Genomic DNA, 11,102 nt, shown 5'->3' on the forward strand with positions numbered 1-11,102 from the left:
GTGGTAGTAGTTGGACCCATGCCAGACTAGTTTGACCTGGGAGGGTTACTTTGGCATCGTTACTGTGTGCTCCAGTGGCATCGAAACTTTTTTCGAGTCCGAAATTTCATTTTCGCGATGCTGCGGCTGGAAATTGCTCCAGACAATGCAGCCACTGATGGTTTTAATTTAGAGTACAGTTAGTAAGAAAGGTTGAGAGCGCCTATTGTAGCTTTAAAAGACACTTCCTTGAAGATATAGCAAAAAATCTCGTAATTTGTAAGCATATTCGCCGATTTGCACGACAAGACGTTAATGAAAAATAACGCCAATCAGGAATTTTCTAAGTGGTACCTAGCCTAGCATTTGTGGGTGGTTTGGTAGTTGATTCTCGGAGGTCGAAATTTCACGTTGCGGACCCTATCTTGGTGGAGCCTGTCTTCTTCTTGGCTGATTCGCTAGTCTTCTTGGTGGTCGATTGGCTTTGCGACCCACGTTTGTTTGATTTTCTTTTGTCTTGCTTCGCCATGAACCTATAAACACTCTCAAGTAACACTCTCACGCAGCTGTTCACTGGTCGCGTGGTACTGACTACGCATGCGCGTTTACTCTAATTGATGCCCTATTCTCTTTTTAATGCTACCTAACTCCTGCCAGGGCAGAGGTCTGGTGTTTCGTTCCTCCCATTAACTACGATTAAAGGTATTTTTTAAACTATATGTAATTTCCTTACAATATCTTAGTATAGTAGGGTCAGTAGCTACGTACCTTAATTAAACCTTTGAGGCCAAAGTCCAATATATTGGGCACAAGTATATAGGCTAGTATAAGCCGTTATAATTACTTATTAGTACACAATAGAAATAATTTGCTAACACCACGATACTCACCATGAAATTCCTGACAAAATCAACGAAGTATCGCTTTGTTTTAAGAGGATCTCTGCTGCTAGGCCACCAAGAAAAAGTAGCTTTTCCAATATCGTCCACCAATACTCTACACCAGCTACTTTGATCGGCCATGTCTCCATGGTACTTCATCGTAGTGCATCAAAAAGAACGTCATTAGACTCAGCGTGTGATGGTGATTCAATTTGTAGCTATACAAAAGATCATGTGACTACCTCATGAATATATGATAAATTTATAACAAAGCTGACATTCAGATAACATCTCCCGTTCTTTGCTCCATATCACAAGTACTGTTTTGTGTAGAACAAAACTGTTATGATATTATTGTAGTGCATGAAATTACCATTAAGTTAATGCCAAACAATAATCCATCTTCATGTTACAGAAGGCCTACAACACAACGTTATGCATTCCTCCATACTTGAAAATTATTCAGCCTTCAAAGAGATAATTATTAATTAATAAACATCAAATGTGACCAGGCCTGCAAAAATAGGGCATGTGGGCACAAACTATAGTATGTATGCGTTGAGCATGTTGCTACTTTTGTACACCTCACAACAGTGACCTCATCCCTGTATGTGCATGCTCACTTGCTTAAATGCTACTTAGAGGTAATTGCTTTAACTGTAAACAGGTTAGCAATGTTTATTGTATTATTATAAACAGTGGTAGCCTGTAAAGGTGTGAAATTTCACATTTGGTTTTACATATGTAGATCAATTTTTGCACATTAAAGTTATATAATGGCTTTGTAGTTGCTCTTGTGTAAACAATTTAATTTGGCAGTGAGGGTTTAATTAAGTATGACAGAGATGTGTGTACAACTATTGTACAATTTGCTATTCTTTGTTAAAAATTGCATGTTCATTACACTCTACAAGTCTCAATTTGCTCCAGGGTGCATGCAAAAGTTATTCTGAACCATGGGTACATGATATTGTACATCTATAATTGTTCAGTAACTATTAAGCTCTAATTTACCATATAGGAGTTTTTTAGTAAAACACCACTTGATATGGCTAAAAATCGAGGACATGATAAGGTGGTACAGTTGCTCAAGTCATATACACAAAAGGTTTGTACAACACACTCATATACTTTACATGTGATCACTGTGCTACATGTTCAATATTTGTTGTTTGGTTGAGCTATGTACAATTACTTCATAAACACTATGACTGTAGTGAAACATGAATTTCAATGATCAAAAGGTTGCTTACTACATACACTACTCCCAATTTGTCTTCAGCCTCTCTTATACCATCTAGAAATGTTTGGTAACTTTAGCCCTTGCATTAAAAAGTGGCAGCATTCTTTTCATGATGTTTGTCAGCTTGGAATCCGTGTGAGATTTATGTTATGGTTTTTGTTGTACCAGACTTTGGAAGAGTCTAACTGTTTTGTGACAAAGAAATGTGCTAAAAATGTACCAGACTTTGGAAGAGTCTAACTGTTTGTGACAAAGAAATGTGCTAAAAATGATCAGTCATAACATCTAGTTAAAGCAGTGAAAAATATAATTAAGGTGGTGATAAAGCAATGATGCACACAAGAAGCCATAGCAAATACATATGATGTAACATTATTATACTGCGCAATTAGTGGTAAATCAGGCAGATCGCTACTCCATAATTAACTTAACAAGCTTAAAAAGCAGCCATGAGTAACAGGTGAGTTGTTAGCAAAAACAACAAGCAGCTGCTGTTACACAGTTCAGGTGGAACATAATTCACTGTAACAACAACATTAACAACCTTTTCAGTGTGAAAACAAGTGCCACCATTAATTATTATTTGTTTCTACTCACCTTACAGCCTATTACAAACATGGTCTTTACTTTGTAGATATAGGTTGAACAGCCACGAAACTTCGTATGAATGGTAAACAATAGTGTCTGAATAATTCTATGTATCAGTATATGATATATCCATTCTATGGCTTCTTCACTTGGTGCAAATGGTGGAACAAGGCTCTCATCTGCTTGTAAATGCCATATACTTCAACTTGTAAATCGCTTCCACTTATTGATACGTAGAATGATTCTTGTAATAGTATGCTTTCATCATGTGAAGTGTTGGAGCTAAAACTTCAGGTTATTGAGAGATAGTGCGTCTTCTGTTTTCCAATAAGTACCTCTAATTTCTTGCTTTGAGAGCAGTTCTACGCTTTATACTCTCTATGAATGATAGATTCCTGTATGCGTAGTTTATTTGCATGCAAAATTAAGTTCTAGCTTTCAATATGTCTTAAACTTGAGACACAGCAGATTGTTGTCAAGAAAATGCATTATTGCTTTAGTGCCACCTTAATATGCCAGGTTATAACATAGGTATTATACATGGAACAGGTTACCAATTACAGTGTAATGTAATAGTGTTCATATCAAAACTTGCTATTGGGAATTGTAAACCGATATAATCAAAATAAAATTTTACATAGCATCAAGTTTCGCTATTAGTTCTTATGAATTATGTATTATAACAGTTAAAAATCAACTCCATGTCATTTTGGTAGTCTTAGCTTAGTGAAACCAGTTGGTTGAAAAACCTTGTCGACAGCCATCATTTCTTGCCCTATGTAAAATACATGCATTTTGTACTAAATACAAAAAAAATGCAAAAAAGCAAGCATTAGCACCCATAATCTCTACAGGACATTATACAGAAAATTAAAGCCCTTGAATTGCTGTACACAATTCCGCCTGAAGTAATGCTCTAGTGTTACCATAGTAACATTTGTTTACTATCAATTACAACTTAATATGTGCCCTCATGCAATTTATATGGGAGAATTTAATTACTCAGGTGGGAGACCCCCAAAAAGCAACCTGTTACCCTCGACCAAAAAAAATTGCTAAATTTGGTATCATTCAACGTGTCAGCACTTGCTGATAAAGAATCTGCCTGAAGTAAGTGCCTAACCAATTATTATACCGAGTTTCATTATAAAACATATGAAAAACAAGTTTTTCCCACTGTTTTATTACATATCTGAATGCGTAATTTGGTGATACAAGGCTCTATCCTACCTTTTCTCTTGGTCACTTCACAAACTCCTATATATCACTCGATTCGCCATTGATCAAGGATTCTGAGAGCCATACCAGATCTCTGTAAATTAAAGTATGCGGAAGTTATGGCGCCATGTTTAATAGACGGTGCCATTTTCGTGTATATTTTATAGTTGTAACATGGGCACGAGTGATTTGCTAGAAATGTACTCCCAAAGTCGGAGGGCACAGCCCGAGGACTGCGGGCACACATTTCTGGCAAATCACGAGTGCCCATGTTACAGCTAATGTGTAACACTTCCATTAAGGCTGATAGTCTTAATGCCAACACGAGTGAAATCACTGTATTCGTTATAATATATATGCATGCCTGAAAGATTCGATTATGGTTAGGAAGCAAGTAACGTTGTAGCTACGATTGTTATAATAAATGGACGAGTCCTACGGATATCGCAGAAAGTCGAGTAGGGCAAATTTTGGGGAAGTTACAAGATTTTTAATGCTTTTGCGTTGTTTAAAGACTATTCACAACATATACTAAATACCTAAAGGGGTAAGCTTCATTATAGAGTGGTTACTCGTGTTGTCCATAATGTGGGTGTGTCCACATTCAAATACATGCCAAAACACTTGGAAATGCACTGTAAGACTAGTTCTCACCTTTAAGTAACATTGTAGAATGGCAAGGATACCAAAATGCCTTCATTTGACTGCTGCTTCTGGCAATACTTAAATTTGTGGTAATCATTATGTGAGCATTGATTTATTCCAACAATCAATATTGGTCTGAGCTTGTATAAAACAAACAGAGGGTGGTACCACTACCTCATCCACATTGAGGCCATACTTGCTTTGATGAAAGTGGCTTGCTCATTTAGAAGTGAAACCACTTTCCCAGGATACATTTCAATGTACACTGGTGTGTCTTCTTATTAGTGGTATTTAGTAAACTGTAGCTAATGGACTTTTGCTACTGAAAATTCAGACCTGTATTCTAAAATTGTGGACCTTTTGTAAAATTGTGGACCTTTTGTAAAATTGTGGATCTGCTTACTAAAATTGTGGACGTTTTCCAAGAGGGCAGCTCTTCAGAACCCCCTTACTGCCCTTGGCTATTAGCCTGATGGCAAAATTAAACTTTCAAGAAAACTGGTATCAAATAGGCATACGGAAACTTGCCAACAGTAGTAACTCAACATACATGAAAAATTTGCAGTAACACTTACTAGCTGAGGCTTTTAAGTACGGTATTGCCCAAGCGCAATGTCGCACTCGCTCGCACGTGCAACTTTGCTCGAGATTTTAAAAATCACTAATTAAGGGGCGTGGCAACTGTTTTGCTTGCGAGACAATGTGGCAGCTATTTCATTTGCAAGAATCACAAGCAAAACAGTTGCCACGCAATTTAATTAGCGATTTTAAAAATCTCAAGCAAAGTTGCATGTTCAAGCGAGTGCGACATTGTGCTTGAGTGGTACCGTATAGCTATTCACAGTTTTAACTGTGACTATTCTATTAGAATTACTGACTACTCCATTACAATTCCTTGATCTGTTGTAGCCAATAAATCCTCCCCCCCTCCTCGTATATGCTTTTAGATTTTCCAGTATAACTGTAACTTTGTAATAGACATGATAGCCTCACTAAAAGACACACATTTGTCGCGATAAGTAAAAGCTTAGCTGCATACTGTCTATTAATAATAATTATACATTGTGCATACTAATAATTATTTTGATCATTGTTTGAATAAGGGTAGTAGTAAAAACCTATAGACTGTGTAATACTCGTCAATAACTAACACTCAAGCAACTAAGAACTTTAATATGCCAGACTGAATAATGTACAACATAGCAAGACTTTATAAATACAGGATACAGGAAATTAACTAAGTGATGTCATATGATTACAAATATATTCATGTGTTGTTACATCAGCAGTGTGTGTGTATGTGTACAAGTCAGTTCAATATTACACTTTATTACATCTGCTTAGGCTTGTGGGAATTATGCTCAAAATTTTCATCATTATTCTATTCCGAAATTCTTTTAAAACCTTATCATTATGCTTTTTATTATTCCCAAAAATACTCATTATTCCCAAAATTATTCCTAATTTTTGTAACTTTTTCTTCATTTTAGTAATTAAATTGTACAGCAAGACTTTGAAACAGTAAAAAGTACTAAATCCAGCTGTGTCAATTCATCAGAAAAGCTTTTTTGTTAGCAAGATGCTTACTTACCAGTAGTATTAGTAATGAATTATTCCGCATTGATCGTTCTATTAGAGTAATTGATCGTTCTATTAGAGTAAGTGACTGTTCTATTAGAGTATCTCAATCTTAATTTATTTTTATGCCGATTATGCTCCAAAACTGCATCAAAATGCTGGAATAATGCTCTATTCTATTACCCCATCATTATTCCCAAAATTATTCAGGCATAATTCCCGCATCCCTACATCTGCCCCTCCTAGCTTTGGCTCGTTCTCAAGGACGATAGCGGTCTGGTGGTCTTCTGTCCCGTGTAGGATAACGGTTCTCAGGTCCCGGTGGGTCATCATCAATAAAATGATGTTCTACTGAAGGGGGAGCCCAATCACTTTGAAGAAGCAGTGGAACTGTCTCATCTGAAGTAGTAGCAGCTTGAAGCCTTGGTCTTAGTTGATTGATATGAACTGTTCTAGTTCTCCTTCCATCATGTATAGTATATGTGATGGGACTTTTCACTGACTGGATGATCCATTTCCCTTCCCATTTGGGATCTAACTTGCCTGCTGTAGGGACAGATAACCAAACTGAATCACCTATAGCAAAAGTTCTGGAAAGAGAGTGTTCATCATAGTGCTGCTTTTGCTGTGTGTTAGCTTGGGCATTGTGTGTTTCAACAAAATCTCTGAGCTTAGATAGCTTATCTTGAAGCTGATGCTGATGCTGATATGAGGTTACATCATAAGCCATACTAGATGGAATTGGCGGCTTGTGGGCACATCTGCCAAACATCAGCTCAAATGGTGAGACCCCAGTTGATGTATGAACAGCGGTACGGTATGCATACAGCACAAATGGGAGATATTGTTCCCAGACAACAGCCAGGGTACGTCAAGTTGGGTACTGGGTTGGAATGTTGCAAGACATAGAAAGGTATTGCAGAGAATGTTTAGTTTGTCAGCGTTCTAAGCCTGCAAAACCAACTCGTGCCCCTTTGACCACTGTGCCCATTGGCAAGCCCTGGGAGATGGTAGCAGTAGATATTTTGGAAGTTCCCACTTCCCGACATAACCGTTATCTTTTGGTTATTCAAGACTACATGACCAAGTGGGTAGAGGCCATACCAATGCCTAATCAAACAGCCGCAACCATCACCAGAGAGCTAACAACAGTGTTTTGTCACTATGGTATCCCAGACATCCTACATTCAGATCAGGGCAGAAACTTTGAGAGCACCATCTTACGTCAGACTCTCAATGCTTTCGGTGTCACTAAATCTCGAACAACAGCTTACCGCCCTGCTGGTGATGGATTAGTTGAACGCTTCAACAGGTCTCTTTTGCAAATGCTGCGTGCTTATGTTGATCAAAATGATTGGACAACAGCTAAGCACTCTTTTTGAATTACGCTATAGTATTGCTCTGAAGTTGAGAGAGCTCTACTAGTGTATGCTACAACATGGCCACTTTGTTCAAGTACAGCACCAATACCTGTGGCACTGGCATCTGTATATAGTTGAAATTGTTTAGCAGCTGTAGAAAAGTCGGGATATTTAAGTATTGGGATATTTTAAGTATTGGGGCACACATTACTACACAAAGGGCTCACTGCTTTCAGAGGCGCCCCCAGCCCGTGCGAGACGCCCCTTGTCCGTTTCCCGAACGACAGTCCTTCACGAGGTGGCCCATCCTTCCACAATTAAAACATCGCTTTATCTCGGGCAATTACACTGTACATGACCAGGTTGGTTACTACGGAAACAGAGGAGTCTGGCTGGCTACTGGGAGGTTCTCTGATTAGTTGCCATGGCGGCCACCTGTTCAGTCAGGGTGGCGACTTGCTCTGTTAGGGCTTCCACACGGTCATTTGGCTGCTGAACAGCTGCTAATTTTTCACCAGGATTCTCAGCATCAATAGTCATCAACAACTTTGCTCGCTGCATCAGCTGCCCCAAGTCATTAACCTCTCCTGCTGCACGCAATCGCTTGCTTATTTTCAGGGGGAGTCCCGTTAGAAACTGGTGCATTACTAACTGTTGGCGTGTTGTCGCATCTGCTGCTGGCATAGCTCGATCTATTAGCCTTTTTAGTTCGTGACAGTATACAGACAATGACTCGCCAGGATGCAACCATCTGCGATGAAAGTCATCCATCGACACAAACCGTACTGGCCCCATTCTCTCCAGGATGTTTTTCTTAGCTAGGTCATAACTTGCTTGCTGCTCTGCGGTCAACTCTAGCCAGGTAACAAGTGCTTTCCCTCTAATAGTGTCGGCAATTTCTTTGCTTTCATTTCGTCGTTCCAGTCATTTGCACTGCAGCAGATCTCGTAACGCTTGAACCATTCAGTTGGGTCACCTTCTGAGAAGATCCTGGGCAAACTGATGTGCTTGGAACTCGTTGCAGCTGTGCTAGGGATAGACATGGCCAACTTCAACCGTCCTCTGCTACCAATGTAATACTCGTCAATAACTAACACTCAAGCAACTAGTAACTTTAATATGCCAGACTGAATAATGTACAACATAGCAAGACTTAATACAGGATACAGGAAATTAACTAAGTGATGTCATATGATTACAAATATATTCATGTGTTGTTACATCAGCAGTGTGTGTGTGTGTGTACAAGTCAGTTCAATATTACACTTTATTACAGACTGGTCTAATGTCAAAATGAGTAATGTCAATACCGTTGCAGTGGTGGAAATGTAGAAATAAATATTGTTACATGAAGTACAGTACAATGTTAACAATGATACTATGTAAATGTACTGTAAACTGCAAATCTGGTTAATCTCCATATGTACACGTGGAGTTTGTACATTGACACCAGCATAGAAACAATCATTAATAGGGAAACAGTATGATACAGTACGTATATGTACGTATTGCATACATGCGGCATAATCATATAGTACAATAGAACTGTATAGTAGGGACCACAAATATTTGGATGTGGCACATGAAAAAAGCATCACTCAAAAACTACCCCCAATTTTCCCTGATGATGATGAAACAGTATTGGTTAGGTAAATCTAAGCCAAACAAGTCTTCAGATTGATCCAAAATGTTTTCAACAAGTTAAGTTGTTATGATTTTTTTTAAAATTAAACACAATTTTCTAGTGATTAACTGGCTTAGTAATTGACCGACCGACCAACTGACTGACTGACTGTCTGACTGACTGACTGACTGACTGACTGACTGACTGACTGACTGACTGACTGACTGACTGACTGGCTGACTGACTGATTGATGCCTTCAGACAAGCGTAACTTGATATTGACTAAGGCTATGGGCTTGTTTGTTTTACTGTTTGACATTGTTTCAGCCGGACACGTGCCTTTTAGCATACCACAATGCATACAATGCATTCTTCATAGACTTACCAGTATTTTCCTTTACGTCCTATTCATCTTTGCTGACAGCAAAAGGTGTTGATTTGGTGATGGCATATCATGGCTTCCCTTCGTAACAAATATTGTTTGTATTTTTTCATCGTGGCTACTTTGATTGCAGAGGTGCTTTTCAAACAGTTCTTGACTTGTGATGCTGTGTAGTGGATTGAACATTGCTGACAACTAAGCATAAAGGACACTAAACTTTTCAGATGAGAATCACAGTAAAACAATAAGAAGTGTTATATCCCTACTGTGCTCAAGATTCCATAACGGAATTGCATGTTGGGATATAACACTTCTTTTTGTTTTACTGTAATTTGATATCATACACTACTCCAGCTTGTTCCACTACTTTTATCAATGTGCTATGGTCCCTACTCTAGTTGAAAATTCCAATTTTTTTAGGTAGTTGTTTGTAAACTTTTTTTGAATTACAACTGGTGAATTTTTATCAAAAGAAAGAAATGGTGCCATTTGCCCCAGCTATACCCGATTCAATTATTATCTGAAAAGTGTGGTATGCATTACGCTTCGTTGTCAGCTATGTTCAATCTGTTACACAGCATTACAAATCAAGAACTGTTTGAAAAGAAACTTTGCAATCCACACATACCACATCAAAAGAAAGAAATGGCACTGCACACCCCAGTTATCAACTATCATCTGAAAAGTGAAGTATCCATTACGCTTCGTTGTCAGCTTTGTTCAACCCATTACATAGCAGTACAAACCAAGAACTGTTTGAAAAGTGCCACTGCAATCAAAATATCCACTGTGAAAATTACGGTTGATTTCCATTATGAATGGAAGCCATCACACGCTACTGCCAAATCGACACCTTTTGCTGTCAGCAAAAATGAATAGGACACAAAGGAGGACACTGGTAAGTCCATGAAGAATGCATTGTATACACCTCTCGGGCCAAAGCGACATCAAACAGTGAAAAAATTGAGCCCGTAGCCTTAGCCGTTATTGAGTTATGCATATCTGAAAGCATCAGTTACTCAGTCAGTCAGTCATTCACTGAAAAATTCTATTAAGTTTTTTTTTTCAAATTCTGTACCAACTTGTTGAAAGCATTTCGAGTCAGATCTGAAGGCTTGTTTGGGCTTGCTTTTACCTAACCAATACTGCCTAATCGTCATCTGAGAAAAGTGAGGCTGGTTATTGGGTGATGTTTTTATGGGACATTCACTGTATGATAACTAAATTGTATTTTGTTTTGTAGAAAAATTCACTACTACAAAAATTAAATGAAGCAAAGAAAAAACATGGAACAATTACAGTACATTTTATCAAAATACTTTTCACTGGATCAGGAGCCGCAGGGAAAACAAGTTTCAGTCACCTCCTACTAAACAGAAAAATAACCCAACACCATCACAGTACTAACATGATACAAGCAAGTCATGCTGTGTCACTAAGAAAAGGTGCTTTCCATAAACATGAACAAAAAGTAGTTTGGGTTGAAATGGATTCCAACCTAGAAATGAGGCACTTGCATACTGTGTTGCTATCTGAAAATTTACCATCCAAACAATCAGCACCTGCACAACATGATCAACAAAATTCTGAGATTATTTATGAA

At 38.2% G+C, this 11,102-nt stretch overlaps 1 protein-coding gene across 1 annotated transcript; it reads right to left on the reverse strand.

Moving 5' to 3' along the window:
• Positions 1–7,889: 7,889 nt before the first annotated feature.
• On the reverse strand, positions 7,890–8,288 carry LOC136259323 (uncharacterized). The gene has a single exon (XM_066052818.1). It carries the CDS (start codon positions 8,286–8,288, stop codon positions 7,890–7,892), a length of 399 nt encoding a protein of 132 aa, XP_065908890.1.
• Between the last annotated feature and the right edge of the window lie 2,814 nt (positions 8,289–11,102).

This window comes from Dysidea avara, chromosome 6 (genome assembly GCF_963678975.1).
Source record: "Dysidea avara chromosome 6, odDysAvar1.4, whole genome shotgun sequence".
Lineage (NCBI taxonomy): Eukaryota > Metazoa > Porifera > Demospongiae > Dictyoceratida > Dysideidae > Dysidea > Dysidea avara.